Source organism: Echiichthys vipera (assembly GCF_963691815.1).
Source record: "Echiichthys vipera genome assembly, chromosome: 8".
Lineage (NCBI taxonomy): Eukaryota > Metazoa > Chordata > Actinopteri > Perciformes > Trachinidae > Echiichthys > Echiichthys vipera.
In genome coordinates this window covers 25,377,883-25,401,771 of record NC_139833.1, presented here as the reverse complement: position 1 = coordinate 25,401,771, position 23,889 = coordinate 25,377,883, and the positions used below count along the sequence as shown (strand labels likewise).

At 39.8% G+C, this 23,889-nt stretch overlaps 1 protein-coding gene across 1 annotated transcript in view; it reads left to right on the top strand.

Annotated features, from left to right (window-relative positions):
* ulk4 (unc-51 like kinase 4) overlaps positions 1-23,889 on the top strand; it is a 102,324-nt gene that overhangs the window by 49,620 nt on the left and 28,815 nt on the right. The window contains exons 24-32 of the mRNA XM_083918531.1: positions 4,850-4,983; positions 5,443-5,564; positions 6,383-6,439; positions 6,985-7,036; positions 8,129-8,223; positions 12,174-12,225; positions 14,566-14,770; positions 16,234-16,326; positions 21,289-21,337. Coding sequence (XP_083774657.1) covers positions 4,850-4,983; positions 5,443-5,564; positions 6,383-6,439; positions 6,985-7,036; positions 8,129-8,223; positions 12,174-12,225; positions 14,566-14,770; positions 16,234-16,326; positions 21,289-21,337 — 859 coding nt within the window. The remainder of the gene's footprint in view (positions 1-4,849; positions 4,984-5,442; positions 5,565-6,382; positions 6,440-6,984; positions 7,037-8,128; positions 8,224-12,173; positions 12,226-14,565; positions 14,771-16,233; positions 16,327-21,288; positions 21,338-23,889) is intronic.

Below are 23,889 nucleotides of genomic sequence, written 5' to 3'. Positions count from 1 at the left end.
GTCGATGTAGCCTAAATCTGACAAAACTGTTGATTTACGAATTTGACTTGTGTGCACACTACCGATTCATTTGAGAATTATAGGCAATTGAAAATTCACCCCCTAAAGTTGTACTCCATAAGAATTGAGATATGGTGTTTCTAGCGGCCTCTTTGGCGGTAAGATGTAATTGCAGGGGATCCTGTTATTTCAGAGCCTCCATCTTGTCATGTTCATGGTCGCTGGTCGTGTTGACTCTTTTTTTGCTCTTTTGTAAACTTTATTGAAACACATTCACCTCTCTACTTCCGGTCCGTCCCCTATATGTATATTAAATCCACACGCACATGTTCCTATTACACTTCTGCCCTTACTACAAGCCTGACTCAGAAGTTGGAAGTTCTCGATTTTCGATTAAAAGTGAACGCCTGACTACAATGCATGACTAGCAGTGTCATGTTTATTTACTCTGAAGAGAATTTTAGAAAAGCTTTCGGTTTGGGTGTGAAAAAGCAGCAGCCTAATGTACACAGATATTTCTTTTTATAATCTTCACATTTAACTGACTTATTGTTGACGTTACACAGTAAACTGAGTTAAATATTTGTTTGATGATTAAACCAACATTTTGCCATGTATGCTTCCATGAAGTGTTTTATCTTGAAGCAGAGGTTTCACATTCAGATACAAGCACTCAGATTGCTTTTTGAAAAACTTGGGTAAGGGAGTCTTCCTTCATACTGATGCTGCCTGGGGCTGTTGGCAAGGCAGTTGTACTCTGTGTAACCTTTGCGTTAACTAGCACAGCAGCCATGGGAATGATAATATAAATGTATGTACTCTGGACATTCAGATTGTGCTGCTGTATGTTTTAACTTTACTGAAACTTCAAATGGTTCATTAGCTGGTTGTCCTGTGTTTCACCCCACACTAACTTGCAATGCAGCTGTGAATGTGCATAACCCACATGATCAGATGCATATGCATGATATACTGCATATATATACACAACCCTTTCCCTTGGTAATTTATGACCAGTTAGTATTTCAGTTTGAAAAAGATGCCCTAGATTACTGACATATGGATCCTCAGAACTGTCTCTCTTCTCCCTCTCTCTTTTCCTCACTAAGTTTTTCTTTTTTTATTCAAACGCCTCTCTCTTACTCCTCCCTCTCTTTCTCTCCTTTTCTCTCAATTTTGAAGATCTATTTTTCTTTCTCAACTGTGTGAGCTGCCAGTTTAACTTTTCCATTAAAAAATAAGGTTTAGGTTAGTAAGAGTTAAGTATGTTGGCAATGCCAATTACTGCAGTTGCACGGTACATTTAACATTTTTTTGGCGCATATTTTACAGCCGATTCCACACATTCTGTGTAAGTGTTGACAGACAGCGTCGATGCATTGCCATAGTCTGACACTCGTGTGCTGTTAGGACATTCATTTTCTTCCCGCTACTCTCTGAATCAAACATTATGCAGATTGAGACATCCTAGTCACTGCTAGTTCGCTAAGATTGGTTGATCGGCCTGTCTTTAGGGCAGCCAGGCGATGGTGTAGCCAATAGTGGGATTTGGTTGAGGAAAAATAACCTGATGCGTCTGTGCAGAGCATAGAACAGCAATGGATTGAATGTGCTCTATAGACAATACTACGATCTCCCTGCTTTGGCAGATCGTCAACATGTTCTAATTCTTCACGATCTAATATCGTCATATTGCCTTCAGAATTATTTTAATCACCAAAGTACCTTTATGAATACACCATTTTATTCCCTCATAATCACAAAACCTCTCCTTGGCAGCTGCTGAGGAGTTATCTTATGTCAGCATAAATGTAGTATGAAGTAATACATATCATTAAATGTTTAATTGTTTTATCATACACAAGTAAAGAGTATATGCAGTGTCCCATTTCCATCTAATATAACAGAACTAATTGGGTTTTTAGTATGTAGTGGGTTCATATATAATCTGACAAAAGTAAGTAGCCTTGAACATGTCATAATGCTTCATGAATTCACTTATTCTATGTGTGGGGCAATGATGAACACTTATGCCCCACAATGCAATGCACAAAAGGAAATAAATTAGGTAATTAAAACAAATTAGTTGTGGACGGATGGAGGAATATTCCAATTGAACCATTCTCTCTGAAATTTCCGCCCTACGCCAGAGCCTGCTTTTACTGGATTTATTGTTATTGCTATGTTATGGCCTTGCTTTACTATATTTATTTATGAGAATAAATAAATTCCTGGAAGTCTTTACACATGACTCCAAAACAGAATTTCTTTTTTTATTATTATTCTTATTTCTTATTCTTATGTTCTCTTCAGCTTATTTCCTCTGTCTGTCTCTCTGTCTCTCTCTCTCATTCTCTCTCTCACACACACACAGACACACAGACACACACACACACACACACACACACTTCTTCTTTCTATCCATCCCTCTCGTCTTACTTACTCCCCCTTTGCTCACTGTGTTAGAGCTGTCAGAGTTGACCTGCCTGTCTCTCTCCCACTGAGCACTCTGCATCATTCAACCACACACACAGGCACACGTCCTTCCCTCAGTCCTGCTCTCACCCAGACACGTTCTGTTTAATTAGCTCCTCAGTGGCATGAAAATATGTGTGTGTATGTGTTTTTGTCTGTATGAGATAAACTTGCCCATGCCTCACTGAAAAAGTGTCAAGATTGCCATTGGGAGTGGAGTGTGATGGCTTTCAACAGACACAGTCACACACACATGGAGCGGGCCACTTGCAGGTCAGTTTTGTGAGAGTACTTTGTGAGTCTCCCACAGAGACTGACAGAGAGGTGGCAAGTTTGTCTCTCTTTATTTAGCAATCAGGAGAAATGGCTTACATAGGAACACACAGGCAGAAGTCTAGAAGGACAAATAGGCAGAACAACAGGAAGCAGGACTGGAGCTGGTTATTGTGACAGACAGACAATACTGTACAGTAGATGGAAAGATATACGTAAAAGACTTTTGCATTAGAATAAAATGTTGTATTATACTTGAGGCTAGTGAGGTCATCACATAAAGTTGACTTGGATGTTGCTTAAGACAGATGTATGCCCCCTGTCTTTATGCTCTGTCCCTCCCAAAACCACACCCTCCATGCATTGTTACATACAACACATTTCTGCACACTAACTGAACATTCTCCCACAAAACAAAACATTTACAGGATAACTTTGTTATTGTTGTGGAATGTCTTGGTTTTAATAGTTTTTGAGTTGTCAATTAAATATATCATTGTATTTAATACCTAGAACTTACTATTAGGTATTGTAGGAAGTAACTGTTTTCATAACTGAAGGTCTTAGGTATGTGGTACCTGCTAGGTACCGCAACAGTCTGTAACAATAACGGAAAATCCAGCAATTACTTTTAGAGCTCCCTGAAATGTATTGGACCTGTAATATAGTAACAGTAGCTGTGTTGGATTCTAAATAACTGTGGAAAGTGGCTGCTAATATTTTATGTAACATTGTGAGGAAAAATACTGATTTGTAATCCCTCACTCTCCTTGCACCATTCCTAGTCTTAAACTTAGAATCAATATTTGTTAACTAACATGACCTCCCTGAATTTCTCTCAATGTGTCTGCATTCATGCCTTTTTTGCTTGTGTGTGCTTGTACAATGTGGGTGTGTTTGTGTATAGGTAATGAATATCAGTTAGCAGTGGTAACCTTTCCTCTGTGCTATGAATTTGTGAATAGAATAATATTGATTACTGTTCAAACAGACAGTCTGATGAGAATAAAAATGTTCTCAATCTCAGGGCCTGTCTTTCTCTCTTGGCCAATCTCCCTGCCCCTTCTTTGTATGGATCCAATGCACATTTCATAGCTCATTGACCAGAATCATATTGTTAATGCTTCTTCATTTCATCATAATTTTTACATGTTAGTCATTAAGTCAATATTTCCAGGCAACTCACAATGAGTGGAGCAGTAGAATACGTTGAAACGCTAAAAATGTTTCCTTGAAATTCAAGAGTGTTTGAAATATTGACGTAGTTTCCCTGATATCAACCATAGGTTTCTCAAGAGCCGTTGTGAAGCTCAATGTGGGTGGCTTAGGCCACGGCCATCTTGGCAGTGCCTGACGCTGCCTGCTCCCACCTAGTCTAGAAATGGGCAAAGAGGTTGAGTGTCGCTAGCAGCCAGACATGGCTAACGCTGAGTAGCTGGGGGTGGAGTGCTAAACCATCTGAAACAGCTTTTTTAAAACACTTATACTTCTCAAAATAGCACCAAACCTCTGCAGTAACAGGATAACAGTCCCTACACATAAAAACGAAGCACCAACAACGTAGTTAGAGAACCCGTAGTTTATATAAAAAAAAAAGACTGTTTAACAATGCTACAAGCTTTAGCAGTTCATATTGGCAGGTAGCCTTAACAAGTTGATTACCAAGTTCAGTGCTATTGAACCTCCAGTGCATTCAGTTATCGACTTGTATGGTCTGCCTCTCAATCTGGATGTAGCCGGCAGAATAGGTGATCCAGAAAACTTGTCTCGATGGCTTATTTGATGTATATTCATGCCGAAAAAGACAGTGGGTTCCAAATTCCCCAGAGGCACACTTTAATATAATTTAAACAGGTGAGAATATAAAAATATACAGATGTCATGAACGGGGAAATTAGCTTGCTGTTTTTTTTTACCAGGCTGTAAACATGCATATTTTTGCTGTAAAGTTGGGCATTTTAACATGTTTTAGGGCCAGCCTCAAATGGTCCCAAGTGGAATTGTTCTGTCTTGGCTTCATTTCTCAGCCCCGGACGTTGCTGCTTAGTAATGCAAAATACATTTTGTGACATACAATGCATGTGTGTCGCTTTGTCTCTAGACTTGTGATGCACCTGGAGAGAGACCTGCGCAAAGCCACTCCCCTCAGAGAGAACCCCAGCCAATCAGGATACCTGTCGCAGTGTCTGGATTTATTGGTTGCATATCTGAGTAGCACTGCACCAGTAATACTGGGTACAGAGAGATTTCTGCCTATACGTTTAAAGAACCCTGTTTCCAAAAAAGTTGGAACACTGTGTAAAATTTAAATAGAAAGCGAATGTAATGATTTGAAAAACATTAAACTGTTGAGCAGCAGAAATCTTACATCAAGGAAAAATGGGAAAACATTCCACTTTCAAAATGACTGTAGTTGGTCTCCTCAGTTCCCAAATGCTAACAGAGGGTGAGGTGATGCAACAGAGTGCTAAACATCACCATGTCCCAACTTGTTTAGAAACAGGGTTGTATGAATTTTCAAATCAATTTACTCAACATTTTTTTTGGCATACAAAATATTCAGATGCAAATATTTTGTGGTTTGATTCAGTGTAAAATGAGTTTATATTAAAATGTACATCTCCGTTGGCCTTCTACTCATCCCTTCTCATCCCCTCTTGTGTCCCCATGTCGTGTCTTCTCTCCTCTCTGCAGAGGATATCTTATGTACATTACGAGGTGTGATAGGGAGGAGGCACCCATCTACAGCTCAGAGCAAACAGCTGAAACACACTTTGCCAACAATTTCTGTAGTACTAGAACTTCTTTCGTCACAGGTAACTTGGACCTAAAGGAGGTTTATACATTGTTTGATTTTAACATTCTAGCATTACTGCCTGCAAGGTTATCCACATAGATTTTCTACCCATCTTCTAATATACTTTGCACATTATTACAGTACTTTTGATCTGTATATATTTCTATAGTAAATTTGATATTTTATATACCGTATATATAGATATAGATATACTGTTTTATATTTCTGTTTTTACAAATATACAGTATGTTATCTGTATAATATTGTTGTTCATAAATATGTTGTTTGTGTAGCTGGCATTTGAAACGAAAATAATTTCCCCCTGGGATTATCAAAGTATTTCTGATTCTGATTCTGATATATTGTTATCCCGCTGTTAAGTTATAGCGTGATTCCCTTCCAAAATACAATATCCAGGCCCAATCGGGTCCAAGCCTTGTATTGCTATAATGCTGCAGTGCCGTGTTCCACTGCGTTGTTTGAACAGATCGAGGTTAAACAACGTAGTTTCATTTTACCTCTTTCCCATCGATGAAAGTAGAACAAAGAAGTGATCGTAATCGTTCACAGGTGCGGCTGTTATTGTTTGTTTTGTTCGATGGAGCGTTTGTATTTTGATGTGTTACATCAGACTTAACATCCGTTAATTTTTATAGAATTATACACTTACTTTAGGTTCGCCCAGATAGATACACCTGTGACTATGTACATCATTTGGGTTTTTGTATAAAAAGCCTGTAAGAAAAATATGTGTATTCCTCCTCTTCACTCCCCTTTGTCTTAGTTGTCCCATCACCTCTTCCCTGTTTGCCTGTGTAACTGATTGTCTTCTCACAGGTCTTTAGATGTCAGATTGTGAATGAAGAGTTTTTAGTCCAAACTGGATTGCTTCTGGTAAGTGTTTGGTAGTATTGTGTTTAGATAACACTGTTTAAACTGGGACTGCACTGCATGTTCGAATTCAAATCATACGACATGTTTAAATATGTAGTGACATTCCAACAAGTTAACACCATTAAGAAAGTTTGGATCAATCCATCCATCGTCAACCGCTTGTACCTATCGGGGTCGCTGGAGTGGATCCCAGCTGACATCGGGCAGGGTACACCCTGGACAGGATGCCAGTCTATCGGAGGGCACATAGAGACAAACAGATACAGACAACCATTCACACTCACACCTACGGGCACTTTAGAGTAATCAATGGACCTAACACAGGCTTGTCTAGGACTGTGGGAGGAAACCGAAGAACCCTGAGAGGACCCACGGAAGGGCCCCAGCCTAGATTCAAACCAGGAACCCTCTTGCTGTCAGGCAACAGTGCTAACAACCAATAATGTTTAAAATGTAGTCAGGGAACCATTACCACAATTACACTAAAAAGGACTGCTGTAGTATTCAGTTGTTGTGTAATTTTTTACCCCCTCACTTTCTCACAGAAATATGTCACCTCTATAGAGTCGAGTGAAACCAATCTGGCCAGTGCTTTGGGTGAGTTACTTTCTCAATTGCTAAAGTGTTTACACATGTTCAATAATCTACAATATTTATTTACTCTCCAGTGTTTTGGATTGTTGTGTGTTTTTCTCATGTATACTTATTTTATTTTTATGTTGATCATAGTTATCATTTTACCAGATGCTTTTATAAGTCTTATTTTGCCGTAGCTGCTTTTGTTCTCCTAAGAACTGACATTTTATAATGAGTGTTTACATCTTAAAAGTAATAAATAAAACATCTTTAGCAAATAACATTTAGTTGTGAAGGATATACTTTAACTGACAAGTCATCTTTTGATCGTAAGAAAAGAAACTATTAAAGGGATATTTTACTCATTACTTGACTTTGCTCCATTCTACGGAGGGTTAGTTGTTAGGGGTTTCTGCCATAGAGACAGACCCAACACTGAATGTTGCCTAAGCCACCCACATTGAGCTTCTGCCACGCCTCTTTAGAAACCTATGGTTAACAGTCTTGAATTTCAAGGACACATGATTTTTTTTTTTTTTTTCACTCCGACCATTTTTAGCGTTTCAACGTATTCTACTGCTCCACTATTTGGGAGTTGCCTGGAAATACTGACTTACTAACTAACTTGTTAAAATGATGCTGGAATGAAGATGCATTAACAATAGGATTCCAGTCAATGAGCTATGAAATGTGCATTGGATCCATAAAAAGTAGGGACAGGGGAGATTGGCCAAGAGAGAGAGACAGGCCCTTAGATTGAGAACATTTTTATTTCCGTCAGACTGCCTGTTTGAACATTCATCTGAACACAATGCCCACAATGCAATGAGACAGACCTGGAATGAAATGGGTACCTCTTTAATATATGAAAGATAGATACAGCCTAAAAGATGCATGACAGATGTGGTAGGGAATTTCAAATACCTGTGCACAAGGCAAGGTACAAAGTGAAGAGTCAGTCATTTACTGTACCTGGAGAAGCGGAGGGGGTTCAGTGCCTTGCTCAAAGGCAATAATAACAACCACACTCCACAAATGGAATACACCCAGCTATCTTTGCAGGGAGCTCAGTTAATGGAATGTGGACCATTCTCCTCTTTGATTTTTCTTTAGGTACAGCAGTATGTGAGGAGTTGATTAGGACAACTCTGTCCATTGTAGAAGTCCTGAGTCAGCATCAAGCTCTCATCACTCCGCTTCATAGTGCTGTAAGTATGCAAGCAAGCAAATATGCAACTAACTTTCTGTCTGTCTACCTGATACAGAGCTGACTGTTGTGTATGTTTGTGTTGTGAATGTTTGTGCGTATGACTGACTGACTGACTGACTGACTGACTGTCTCCAGAGAGGTTAGTAAAGAAATATAGGATGGGACCTCTGCAACTGTCAGATTTCTCATACTCATTGAGAAAAACACAAGTAATACATACGTTTATTTTCTGTGATTGAAAGCTTGCAGACAACAAGTGAGGGCTACAAGAACTGGCAGGGTTATGTTAAAGTACCTCCATAAATATATCCAGTGTTTGTCCATTCCATATAGTGCCCTTTATATTCAGTTTGTGTCTTCCAGTCTACTAAACATGTCTATTGGTGGTCAGAGGACAGAGGGTCAACCTGTGCACTATTAGGCAAGACACTAATCAACTATTGAACCACCAGAGCCTCATCAGATCTGTGTGTGTTTCTTTGTTTGTGTGTGTTTGTGTGTAGGATAGGATGATGAGATTGTACTTAATGACTATTGACGAATGGAAGTGGAGAGCAGCAGGAAGCCAAAAGGATGGAGCGAGAGAAAAGAAAAGAGATGAGGAATAGAGGAAGGGAGCAAAAAGGAGGGTTTGCTGCTACTGATAGTCAATAACAGAGGAAGACACTTTAATTACCACCAGCCAGCTCAGATTAACTTTTATTGCCTTCTGGACAAGGACAAACAGTCATGTTTGAGTTGGTTTACTTCTCTGAATCCTTATCACAAAGTAAAGTTTGCAGTAGTACACTTTTATTTTACACGCTGCCTTCACTCTATTAGGAAATGTGTTCTTTAGTCAACTTAAAATGGTAAACATTTCAGCTATGTAAGGTTTACCTATTTACACCAAGTTTTGAAGGGTATGTATTTACTTAGTGTACCAGTTGATTTAATGTGTCATTGAACTGTAAACTGGAACACAGTTAAAACACTTTACAGACCTGACACATACCTTTTAAAAATATGAACAGTTGTAAACAGATGTAAATTAACAACAGACTTTAGTCACTGGGCATGATGCTATGGCGCTAAATGGGCATTCAACCATGAAGGTTGGTGCAGTACTTTTGTACAACACCAGACACCGAATAACAATTAATTAGCTACGGTAAAAGCTATCTGGTAGTTGCACTTGCATCACTATTAAACAATCTCATATGGAGTCGATTAACAACATTAATTAACAATACTTGAGTTTGTTGCTCTTGCAAATAGAGAAAACAACCATCCTCTGTTTAACTGGGTCTGCTGCAGCCGCAACCGTTAAGAGAGTAAGGCCAAGATATATTGAGCCTCTTTATAGACTACTGTCTGTATCCAGGAGCTACATGCTGACAATAGCTTATTTGTTGTTGAATTAATGATATACAGCACGGGCTTCAGCACAGCAGGGATATTGGAAGAAAAGTAGTTTTGTCCATGGCCTAATCAACAATGTACACATGAGGTTTGTTTACCACAAGAAACAGAAGTTGAATTTCAGAAGACCAGCTGTTGCCTGTGATTTGCAAATGGTAAAAGAATAAAATAAAAAGTATGTGCAACATTTCATCTTTTCTAGTTCTGTGAGAATACAGATGAAAGATCGTATTACTATTTTTGTATTGGCAGCAAAGTGAAGTGATTGTGCACAACTTGTATAATAGGTAGAGGGGTAACTAGGTAAGAGAGGATTTCAGACAGTGAGGGGGCATGTCATAGTTCAAACAGTTCAGAGAAATTGCACCAAGCCTTTCTCCACACACACACTATCCAGTCTTTTGAAGGTTGTGATATTAATACACACACCATTAAGTGGTGGACAACATCCTTTGTAGTTTCCTCGCTCTGGCTTTCAATGTAATGACCTCATACACACACTCACTCAGCATTAGTGTTGTTTCTATGGTAATATTAGTAATCATGCAAATTCATGGAACAGATTCATGCCTAAATAAGGACTTTGACAGTGAGTGAGTGAGTGAGTGTGTGTGTGTGTGTGTGTGTGTGTGTGTGTGTGTGTGTGTTTGCGTGTGTGCGTGTGTGTGTGTGTGTGTGTGTGTGTGTGTGTGTGTGTTTGATCAAAGACATCATTCAGCAGTGCATTTCCATAGTAATTTGATCCAGACTGACAGCGGTCTGTTTGGTTGATGCCCACTGAATTAATATAGTACAGTGTCTTCCATTCAGTTTAATCTAAAAATATATCCTGTTTTCAGATTTGCTGTATATTAAGTAGTCTTTTAGAGGAAAGGCGGAAATTGCTTTATTGATATACTTTTTTCCCCTTCAAATGAGAGAACACAGGGCCAACAATTAGATTGTATATGGACTTTAACATAAACAATCCCTCAGCACATTGGCAACAGTTTTGCTGTTACTTTTTACATTTTCCACTGCTACAGAATTTCGGCCACTTCAGAGGAACTTATATAACACCAGGGCCGGTTTTCACAAAACATCTTTAGGTCAAAAGTAGCTCCTAGCTTGCTGATTTAGGAGTTTTTTTAAACATGGGTGTGTAGAAAGTCCTCATAGAGGGAAGATCAAATGTTTAGTGAATACAGGCCCCGATTGTAATTGTGCCAGATTCTAGCAGTGCTTTACTAGAGGGTAATGATCTTCTTACAGAGTATTTATTTATTTATTTAATCTTTATTTAATCAGACAGTCTCATTGAGATTAAGATATCCATTCAAAGAGACCTTTGAACAAGAAGTATTTTTAAGAACACAAACAGCAAAACAGAAACAGCACAACTACACAATATCAAGGTATTCAAAACACTTATTAGAATCATAATAAGACATCAGATAATAAAGATTTAAACCCTGTAGGACTCTAGTTTGAGGGCATTTTGCAGTTCATTCCATTTAAAAGCTGAATAGTATCTGAGACTACTTCTGCCAACGGGCTTATGAGGGTAGGTTAAGTACCGTATTTTCCGCACTATAAGTTGCACCTAAAAACCTTTCTCAAATTTCTCAAAAGCCGACAGAGCGCCTTATAATCCGGTGCGCCTTATATATGGACCAATATTGAGCCACAACAGGTCTCGCAACTACGGTAAGCAGCTGCCGACTCTATTTACCCCGTAGAAGAAGTAACGCCCTGTGCATGTTGAGATATACGACTGCTCGAAGTGTGCCGTTCCATTTCCATTTGTGTGTTTGTGTAAAGAGCCCAAAATGGCTCCTATTAAGAGACACGCTTACGACACAGAGTTTAAACTCAAGGCGATTAGTCACGCAGTAGAACACGGTAATAGAGCAGCAGCGAGAGAGTTTAACATGAACCAATCAATGGTGCGGAAGTAGAGGATGCAACAAGATGACCTGCGCCAAGTAAAGAAAACTAAACCGAGTTTCCGAGGGAACAGAGCGCGAGATGGCTTCAGTTGGAGGACAAACTCGAACAGTGATTTGTTGAACAGAGAGCAGCAAGAAGAAGTGTCCGTACAACCACTATTCGACTGAAAGCAACAGCGCTAGCCAATACTATCCAGCTGCAGACACGGAGCACAAGCCCCTCACTTGACACAAGCCCCTCACTTGTGCTCCGGGTCTGCAGCTGGATGCTACTCGCGCTAGCACGCGAACTTAACATCTTAATTAATCTTAATTTAGAGATGGTCCTTAACGTAACCCCAGCCTCAACTGTAGCGTCTATTCTATGCGCCTTATAATGCGGTGCAACTTATATATGAAAAAAGTTTCAAAATAAGCCATTCATTGAAGGTGCGCCTAAAATGTTGTGCGCCTTACAGTGCGGAAAATACGGTAGTTATTGAATCATGAACTGTAGTTGCTAGATTTAAATGAAAGAGATACGAGGTAATTTGGAAGCTTCAATAGTAGGTAGTAGTAGTAGTAGATAGTATCCCTTTCAAGGACCTATAAAGTGTGACATGTTTGATTTTTCTTGAAGGTTGTGGATGCCATCCTGCCTCCACTGACAACACTGGCTTTCAGCAGAAATGGTAAGAGAGATGGAAGGTTATTTTTGAGAGAGGGAAGAGAGAAATGAGAGTGAGGAAATGTGGAAATAAAGGCAAATGCCAGAGTGACAGGAGGGGGAAAGGAAGAGGAACAGAAGAAATTGGAAAGGGTAGGAGGGCTCCAGACTAACTTTTTTTCACTAGGAGCACTGTTACCCCCAACTGCAAATTTTAGTGGCGCAACCAGAAATTTTAGGGGCACACACGGTAAATCAATAATAGTTGCAGAAATTACAATGTGCTGTTTCAAATTCAGAGAGCTATGGTGGTGCTGCATGTGTCTTTGAATAGTACTTGTGGTGTGTTAGCCCCGGTGTAACCTACGGTACTCACAAGTATAACACCCCCCCAACCGTGAACCGTAACCCCCCAAGTAGGAAGCACTGAATTGTATATGTATATATATATATATATATTTGAACTACGTACTGTAATGTATTGTAAAAAATATAATGTCTTATGTTACTTGTTTGGCATGGAATTTATTCAGTTCAGTTTATGTAGTCATTTGAATTTTAATAACTTTAGACGGAAATTTTTTTTTTTTTAAATACATTGCCGGAAGGCAAAGCGCTCAATCTTCCAGTCAATCTTTGTTCCTACCCTCACCTATGGTCATGAAAGCTGGGTCATGACCGAAAGAACGAGGTGATTCTTGTGGCCGAAATGGGTTTTCTCAGGAGGGTGGCTGGAGTCTCCCTTAGAGAGAGGGTTAGAAGTTCAGCCATCCATGAGGAACTCGGAGTAGAGCCGCTGCTCCTTTGCGTTGAAAGGAGCCAGTTGAGGTGTTTCGAGCATATAGTAAGGATGCCCCCTCCCTAGGGAGGTGTTCCAGGCACATCCAGCTGGGAGGAGGCTTCGGGGAAGACCCAGGACTAGGTTGAGAGATTATATCCCTACACTTGCCTGGGAACGCCTCGGGATCCCCCAGTTAGAGCTGGTTAATGTGGCCCGGGAAAGGGAAGTTTGGGGTCCCCTGCTAGAGCTGCTGCCCCTGCAACCCAATCCCGGATAAGCGGTTCAAGATGAGTGATGAGTGAGTAAAGTACATCAATGGTCACATACCAAACTGGTGAAAATGTATCCTTGTGAGACCATCCTGATCTCAGTAGCTCCATTGTATTTTACTGGCAGATCAGCCTGGTAACGTGCGACAGAGAAGATTTGGACCCATGGTTTTGAGGCGGATTTGAGTGTGACCAAACGAGAAGCCACTGTTCAGTGCACTGTTCAGTGTTCAGTTTTTTCTCTTGGATCCTTCTGTTGGAATATGGACCTGGCGCCTGAAATTGTGCCTTTTATCCGTAAATTTGCATTACACAAACTGAAAATATCCTTTACCGACATGTTGGATTTACTTTCTGAGCTTTACCTCAACACTGTTAGAACGTCATACGCTTCGTTGATCGGATTGGTTGGTTTGGCCCGTATGTTGGTGATAGACAGATAGTTTATCCAATCAGCAACCAGTATTTTTGCCCCTTCCAAAAAGATCTCCAAACAAGAGTTCCCAGATGGATATGCTGATCAAATGAGAATCATGCGAATCAATTCATCTGGCAGAGTCAGGTTAGTCTAAATATGCCACAAAACCTATTGCTCACAGTGACATCACATATTGGTATTAGTGTTGCCTCAAAATCAACCTTTTTCAAGCACAGTAATGGTTATATGATGTTATGCAGTTGTCAAATGTCACATACATATAATGTAACCTGACTCTCGCCAGATGAATTTCGTTCCGCCTTGCTCCAATCATCCATCTGGGATCGCTGCATAGCAAAGTGATCAAATATTCTTGCATATGATTGGGTAAACCACTTGTCTGTCATCTTTATTGATGTGCTACTTCAACCACTCACATCGAAATCAACCCGTGATGCTGATGAGAGCGGCGGTCCACCAACAAAAGCCTTCAGAGCCGTTCTCTGGTGTTCTTTTAAAGAATATATATTCACTAGACTGATGAAATAGCAGCATCGATGTTGACGCCTGCTTCCTCAATGTGAGCCGCCAATATTTGTCTGAATCACAACAGTCACAGTCGCTTCTCAGATACGTCACATCTTTAAAACCCTGTCCGGCGGTCCTGATTGGCCTGACCATTTTTTGCAGACCCTGAAAATCCTCTGCAATGGAGCGATCCCAGATAAAAACGAACGAAAGTCATCTGGCGATAGTCAGGTTATATATAATGGACCCATGGAAACAAAAAGTAAAAAAGGAAGGCCAAAAGCCAATGCTGACTACACTAACAAACAGTATTTTAAACACTTATTGTATATTATATTAATACTCTTTTTCTCTGTGTGTGCGCTCCAGTGGAGTGGTCTGTGTTTGTTTTGAGGGTGCTCTCCGAACTCTGTCTTGTCCTGCTGGTCCAGGAGGGTAATGGAACTGAGGACGATGAGGAGACAGAAGAAAAGAAAGAAAAAATTGAAGAAGGAGGAAAAACAGCAAAAGGAAGAGATGATGGAAGCTCCTGTAATCAAATCTTCACTCTCATCTCTAAAGCTCTGCTTCCAAGGTTGGTCAGACTCTAAATACCTGATTGCCTGTGTCTTTGTTTTCCTTCATTATATGTTGTTACTGTAGGTCCTGAAAAGTGGTTATAGGTTCAATGAGTATTATTTACATGAAATCAACATAACCAAATTAATTGTGATACTTTAAGACAGTTAGTGTAAATGGGACTATCGTCTGACTCATTCCTACTCTCTGTTTTGTGTCGGTGGGATTGTTATCAGTTTTGTTTCTCACTATTACAACATATCCTTTAACCCCCCTTTGACGAGGTTCCAACCTTGTCCTTGGCTTATGCAAGTGCCCCACTTTTTTGGCAAATCCTAGCTGTACATAGACACAATAAATCTCATGCAAGAACCACTCGTACGAACTGATTTGTTCTTAAGTGGCTCGTACAAGAACTTGCCACATTAACTAATTTCCTCATGTTTAGAATTTTTTCTTAGGTTCTTACACAATTAAAGAGTAGTCCAGATCTGTAGTAGGAGTCATTTAATATAATTCTAAATGTAGTCATGGCGCAGTGGTTAGAGCAGTCACCCATGTAAAGAGGCTGAAGGTCCTTGAGTCAGCGGCCGTGGGTTCGACTCTGACCTGCGGCCCTTGGCTGCAATCCCCCCCCCCCCCCCTCTCTCACCCCATGTCCTGTCTGTCTTATATAATAAAGGCTTGAAAACCTGCCAAAAAACAACAACTTTAAATTGACTATTTTTTCCATCCCGTGGCATTTGTAGCTCATTGACAGCAGGTGATAATATCAGAGCTGAGCTTTAAAAGAAATAAGGCCCTGATTTCTTGAAATGAAAACAACAATATCCAACCATCATAGATTCTATGAATACTATGATAATTAGAATTCATTTTCTTGGGGTTTCTTACTAGGTGACAATCAGAGCCATTGATATTAGTAATGTGTTAAATAGTCAATGATATATCTAGCACTTTAAAATGGAATATATACAGTATTTTGTGTTTTCTGTTTCTGTGGGCTGACATAACATCCTAGTACTTGTCAGATTCAGCTAACTGACAAGCATCTGTCTTTGAGTGTGACTACGAATGCAGTTTGCAGAAGTTCACATCATGACAGTAACAAAAATACAAAATAGTTGTTGACATTTGTGTTGTGTTTTTATCACTTTTCTTCATGCCCTCTATGTGGATCAATACTGTCTTCTCCTATACCATTAGTATTTGCTTCTCCTTTCTCTCTCATGGTTGCTTCGTGTGTTACCTCTTATTTACTTTTATTCCCACCCACATTTATCCTCTTCATACTCACATCTCTTCCTATATTTCCTTTTCTCTCTGTCTCCTATTATAACTCTATTTCTTCCCCCCCCTTCTTCTCCACCCCTACCCAGATCTGTTCCAGTTTACACTCTGATACTAATGATCATAACAGTACATTCATTATTAACACTATGAAAGCCAAATGTTGTACCCATGCACGTGTTTGTCTAGGTATGAGTCTCTTCTTCGAGCAGCAGAGCTTATCCCACTCTACGCACTCAAACTGCTGGTATCGATGACTGAACACAGCGTGCAGATCTGCAGGTACTGCACACACAGGCACTCAATTAGTCACACACTTCAATCACGCAGAGACAACAAATTACAAGCAAATCTGCTCTATAGATGCTGGTCAGCCTATTCATTCCTTCTCATAGTAACTTAAATTTTATTTGCACAATACTTTTGGTAGCTAGAGATTCTTTTGACTCGACTATTCTGGTTCTGTCTGCAAGGCCAGGTTTTGGTAGTATTGAAGTATTTTACAGTCCTAGCTGTGTGATGTTTTAATGCCAAGATCGGTCATTCCAAGTTTAAGTTTCAGTTTTATATGTCAGTTGTAGGTTAACACAGAGTCAACGGTACAATTCAATTTTTGACAAGAGAGCAGGTTACCTCAGCAAAAAATATAACAAAGATAAAATAAGATACAGTAACATGGCTAAGGTAACAATAATAGGGTAAAATGCATTAATAATATAAAAGGACAATGTGATAAAGTGGCAGTAAGTGGAGAGGTAAGATGGGATAACATAAATAAAATGTAGTAATATATACATATATGGAAATGAGGGTTAAGTGTAAAAATAAGTGACAGTTTCTAAAAACATTGCACAGCTGTAGTGAGAACAGGGAACGAGAGGAATAGTGCATTTTCATGGAAACAGTAAATAGTGCAAACAGCAGGTAAGCAGATATGTGATGTGGATTATGTTTATAAGAAGCCTGATGGTCCTCAGCACTGTGAATCACAACTAACTTTTTTTATTAACAACCATGCAAACACACACACACACACACACACACACACACACACACGAACACACACACACACACACACACACACACACACACTATTGCCAGTGATCTTTTTTAGCCCTAGCCAGTGTGTTCTACAATCAATTTAGCAGCAGACATAACGTGCTGTATCAGCTAAGATGTGTAAAGACTTGACAGATTGTGCCGATAAACTTTTGCACACTAGCTACTCCTGAAGAGCTTTCTTAGTACTGCAACAGAATTACTGCTGGTGTTAAAGTAAAATTCACTAGCACATCATGTTGAAAGAAATCGCTATTCATGAATTTAAAAAACATGTCATGAGGAAGCAATCATCTGACAACAGAATAAAAAGAGGTAATGATGTCTTTTTTGGTTTGATTGTGTGTGTGTGTGTGTGTGTGTGTGTGTGTGTGTGTGTGTGTGTGTACTGATGTATGTGTGTTTGATAGATGTGGTCTGACAGCTGCTGTCAGTAAGTCTTGATTCTCTGGTCATCTGTCTTCTTTTCAGCTGTTGACAGAGACGGGGGGTGAAAAGGAGGCAGAGAGAGAATGGTGAAGTCAGGAAGTAGATGGAAGGGCAAAAGGAAGGGTAGAATGAGGAGTTGGAAATAAATAGACATGGGGGTGAATTGAGTTAGTGGGGAAATGGTAACATTGGGAAGGAGAGAAATGTTGACAAAGGGCATAAGACGAGTATATAAAGAATTAAGTGGTAATGGTAGCATGAATCAACATGCATCACCCCCTTGCTCTGAAGACCAGATGAGTAAAAGTGGGAAAAAATAGGCTGCACTCTCATCCACAGTTATATATTTTATCATTTCATACTAAGTGTTCTTTTACAACAACCATGATTGTTAACCTTTTGTTTTTTTCCTTCCCTCATTTCTGTCCCTGCTTCCATCCACTTATTTTATCTACTTCAGCAATATTAACTCTTATCACTCACATCCTACTCTCCCTCCATCTCCATCCACCACCCTCCTCCCAGAGTTCAGAGTTCACCCTCATAGCTAAATACGCCCCTACTTCTCTAATCAGTAATATTACCACCCTCTCGTCCCCATCCTTCCGCTCCTCCACCTCTCCTCACCCCCTTCTTTCCTTGACACAAGTAGACTGACGTGAACTTTTCAAATTGGTGTCAGCACTCTTCTCTCTACATCTCTGTTTTTCTCTCACTCTTTTCCCTCTGACATTATTAACAATAATTTACATTTTTTCTCTGTGTCCCTCATTCTCTTTCTCTCACCATCTCTAATTTATTAACATTAGTCCACATTTCTCTTTTTCTCTGTGCCCTCTCTCTACAACTCTCCCTCCATCACTGCGGTTATACAATCAGAAATTAAATTGCCTGGGTCTTGGTTAGATAAGTGTGGCTATGAAGCTGGCCGAGTGGTAATTAGATGGTAAATTGGGGACATTAACGTTCGGAAGGCAGCCTGCTGTTTCTCTCTGCATTATCACAGCCCAGACACACCTTCAAACAACTACATTTACTATGACCTTTCGCCAAAGAACCTTATGCAGCATGGTTACATGTGTGTGCGCCCAAGTATGTTTCAATGTCCTCATAGGTATGCCTGTCTGACAAATGTGTGTGGATGTGGCATAGCTCTTTCACACATTTTATGCATGCTTATCAACCAAGTATCAGTTTTCTCTTAGATTAACTAGGTTGGTTATTGTATGGTGCGTATAGAAGAGTCTGTAAGTTGGAAACAACTCATTATTCTTGCCTATGTGTTTTTCTCTTCTTTTTATCATTAGTTAATAGCTTGACAAAGGCTCAACCTGGCAGAGCCATTCCATCATCAAATTGCTATAGTTATTTTGACACAGTCTTTCTAAGCCAGATAAAAGTGGAATCATTAGGTGTGAACAACACCAGGGTGGCTGTTTTCACGCGCTAAGAGTCTGTAATTGCATCTAACAGACTGTTTTAGTCGGTTGCTCTCTGGTGTGAATGAATGAATGCATGGAAAAAATATGACTTAGATGATACAGAAACTCATTAAGGTGTGTCATTTGTGAATAATTGGACAATCCTCTAGGGAAGAACTTTCCAGTGACTTAAATTTCCAAATGGTAAGATATAACCTCCTGACTTTATCTTTGGTGTTTATTATCTTTTCACTTGAAATAAAAAGATCCACTATGCCCCTTCAAAATCATCCAAGACTAAGCTTTAGAGCTACAAGTGTAGCTGAGAGCAGAATGATGACTATTATAAAGCGAATACTGATGATGTATGACTAATACAGTGCGGGCTGGGTCATGGCTTGTTCTGTTAGTCAGTCTATTGTGCTCTGGGTTGTTCAATGTCAGATGCTGTGCACTGTGTCTATTGATGTATGGCTGGTCTTTTAAAGGTGGTCCAGTTTATCATGTCGTGCTGGCCTGGCCTGGCCTCTCGTCTCTCCACCTGTCACCTTCCTAATAGGAGGCCATCCATCACGTCTACAAACACACACACACACACACACACACACACACCTTCCTAAAGGCCCTAACATAAGGAACAGATCAAAACATACACTGCACCATTGCTCACTGAATTCAGTGATTATGGCAGGTAAAAAACAGCTACTACTTAGATGTAATAAGTGTCCACAAATCCATGTTTCTACAAGCATTCTGCTCCTACAGACAGTGAGTATTCTCAGTATGGATGAAGGAGATGGGTTCTGTTAAACTAAAAAGAAACATCTTTTTTTATACATTTGAATACATTGTTGAAAGAAAGAGACTCATTTAAGATAACGTCCATAACAGAATATACAGAAACGTGTTAATGTAACAATTCTAATGTTGAAGCAGATTGGTTACATGCAAATATTTGGTACATGACTCCCTGAAGCCTGGAACTACTGCTTGATCCAGTCAATCATAGTTTCTTTTGCAGATACCGATGGATTTCCTTGGAAGTTGATGTAATGGTGTGGGAAATATCTTGTCACCACACTTTAAATACAATGATTTTGGTGTAAAAAGTGTGTTACAGGACAGCAGAACAAGTAACAAGATGCAATAAGTAAAATACTAAATGTATCTCACATATAGAACATAAACTAGGCGGGAAAAACATTAAAGACGTACAACAGGAATGGCAATTTGTTAATCTTTTTTACTGACCAGATCGAAAAGCATCACATTATGGAAGGTTCCGTCCTCAATGTTTTTTTCTTAAAAGTCTACAGAAAGGTTTTACATAAGTGGTCTGATGCTTGCCAGACAAGCCATAAATCATAGTTAAAATGAAGACAGATTTTTAAATCAGTGGATGGGCTTTGTTACCTTCAGCATATTAGCACCAGTCTGACGTCAGCTGCCTTTGTTTCCATTACAGCCTGAATGCTTTCTTGCTGTCTGACACACAAGGTGTGCGTGCACATATGTTTACACTCCAACAACTCAGTAATTGGTTGCAAATCAAAGGACCTTAATCAAAAAGTAGACAGAATGCCATTGCTAATATAGACATCCATCTCTCTCTCACTTTCTCTTCTACTCTCAGCTTTTCTTCTAGTTACCAGCCACAACTGCAACGCTGGTGTTGTTTTCACCTTGTGAGTCTCTGTGTCAACATGGAAAATGTGGAGACACCTACTGTAGCTACCACAGAAGAAGTTTGATTATTTCGCCAGGCGTCTGTCTGCATCAAAGCTGTGCAAGATACAGTCACTAAAATGTCATATATGTGTGGGATTAAAATAAAGTCGTTGAAGTCGAAAATCGTTGTGATCCGAGCAAGAGGCTGTTAGAAAGTAGGGAAGGGGCCGTCGTCCGCCACTTTACACCCCTGGCCCAATTTGCCTTTGCGTCTGCTGTAATCCCGTCGCAAAATGGTCTCTAGGTTTTCAATGTGGATTCATCCACATCACTCTTTTGATTTCACTTCTATCCATTTGTTCCCCTCCTCTTTCCTCTCTCTTAACTCATCTCCTCTTTCCATGCCCTCTCTTCTCCTCTCTTCTCACTTCATCTACTCTCATCGCATCTCCACTTTTCATCTCTCTTCTCTCCCCTATTCCACTGATACCAGACATGAGCCGTTGTAGCAAAACTCCAACCTTAATGAAGATGAAACAGCCCAGTATGTGTGTGTGTGTGAGCATTTATGTGTGAACAGTGCGGTGAATTGCCTCTAAATGAAATGCATTCTCACCCTCATCTTCTATATCTGCTCCAATATGTATTTTTCTCTTTTCTTCTCCAGGTTGATCAAACACAGTAGGATCCTACCAACAGTCTTTCAACTCATTATGGTAAGAGACCTGTCTCACATTTTCAGTGAATCAATTTTCAATCAGCCAATCAGCAAATCACTCGACCATTCAGCCACTGAATCAGTCAGTCTGTTAAATAGTCTTACAATCAAATTCAGTTATCACAATCTGTATTATTTTGTGGTGTTTCTGTATGTTATTACAGCTCACTTGTATTCTATCCTTCCTTCTCTTTCCTCTCTGACTTGCTCCATCTAACCCATATGGGTGTAGATATGTAAAATAGTCTGAGTGGTGTTGACCTATTTGAGGGCTGGTGTAATTGACTGGCAGGTCAGTTATAGAGAGGAGGAAGGGTTAATAGAGTGAGAATATGGACTCCACTATTAAGATCCCACACAAATGCAAATACGCACACACCACTTGTCTGTTATCAGCGAAGCATAACAACGTTAACAATTTATTTCACCTGACCTTTTTTGCATACCCACAATCTAATGAACACACAAACAGTACAATCTGTTTTCAGCCAACCAAAACACTTATGCTGCAGTAAACAATTCACAGTTGAAACACACACAAACACACAGGCACGCACACTCACTGAATAATCAGTGTTCTGCATGGCTGCCTGTCCGGCCCAGACTAACCGATACAGAATGTTAAACACTGTAATCCAACAGCCTGATTAACTTCTCTCCTGATTGTTTACTTCTGTCTGAACAAGTCAGGTCAGAATCCATTAGTGCTGTCTGTATTGCTCACGTTTGGATTGATTTATGCTGCCTAAAACACTGTGATCTGAATTGATTACACCTGCCACTGGTGATCATACTTGTCATGGAGAAACTCACGTAATTGTATTTGTCTAGATGATGAAGTAGTTCTGCTTCAGACTTGAAAGGACATCAGCCATGTTTCTTTAACTGGTTTGTTGTTGTGCCCGAGGAGGCAGAAGACCCATTAGAGAATGGGTTGCACTCAAATATTTCTACAAATCCTGCCTCACTTATACTGCACTGTATTTTTCGGATTATAAGTCGCAGTTTTTTTCATAGTTTGGCCGCGGGTGCGACTTATACTCTGGAGCGACTTATGTGTGAAATTATTGACACATTACCGTAAAATATCAAATAACAGCCCGGACTATTATTTATCTCAGTCACATAAGAGACTAGGCGTATATCAGCAATCACCACACACACACACGTCAACCAATCAAAATCCGGCGGGGGCAGGTCATGGCAGAAGTGCATTGTGAAAAAAAAGATGCTACCTGCTACTTCCGTACCTATGAAAATTGATCATTTCAACATTGGCGGTAACTTATAAAAACAACTGAGAAGGGCTGAACAAAAATGTCACCGAAAAGAAAATCATATACTGCAGGTTACAAGCTGGAAGTAGTGAAATATGCAGCGGAAAACGGCAATCGAGCAGAAAGATAGATAGAAGAGGAAGCTGGAGTCGTTCAGAAGTGACACAGAGGAAGAAGAGTTCATTGGATTTAGTGATTAGGAGTGACAGATTGTTTGGTAAACGTATAGCATGTTCTATATGTTATAGTTATTTGAATGACTCTTACCGTAATATGTTACGTTAACATACCAGGCACGTTCTCATATAACGTGCACTTATTCAGCCTGTTGTTCTCTATTCTATTTTTATTTTAAATTGCCTTTCAAGATGAAATGTTTATTCTTGGTGTTGGATTTTATCAAATAAATTTCGCAAAAAAATGCGACTTATACTCCAGTGCCACTTATATATGTTTTTTTCCTTCTTTATTATGCATTTTCGGCTGGTGCGACTTATACTCCGGAGCGACTTTTAATCCGAAAATACTGTACATTCTGTAGTTACACCACTTATACACATTGAATGCTCTATGAGTTAAGGTGCAGGACAGTAAGTCACTATGTTAAAATTCACTATGGTTTCCAATCCCACGTTGCTCTTTGTCTGGGTTATGCTTTCAGTGATGTACACAATAGTCCTTTCATGGCTCATTAGTCCATACAGATCAAAAAGAATTAGCTTTGTCATTTGTTTTTACTGACAGGCAGGTTGTCCTAGGTGAGAATTGATGTCATTGTCTTCAGCCTCAGGCTACTGCACATGATGAGTACCAGCCAGGCTTATCGGCCCTTACACAGATCACACTGATGCGCACAGACCCCGCAGGCAGAGCTGCTATATCTCAGAGAGGATCAAATAGTGAAATGAGGGCAGGAGGGAGAAGGAGAAGTGAATAACTGCAGGAGGAAGGAAAAAAGATTTTGTAAGGGGCAGAAAGGGAAGAACACAGTGAGAAGAGAAAAAACAAGTTGAGAAGATAGGAGTAAGAGAAAACAGAGACTACAGCCTTGCCTCTTGTTCTCTTCATAACCAATTTATTATCAAAGGTCACAACTACACCCTCATCTGATAGACATAATTAAATTGATCCCTTGCTCAACATTGTGCTCCAATAACAATTCTCAAAGTAGGCAGAACATGAAGCAATTGCAGTGCTTCTGACAATATATACACTGGAGATCAGGCCACGGTGTAAAGTGAGGTGGCCAAGGCACTTTCCCTACTTCCCCCTG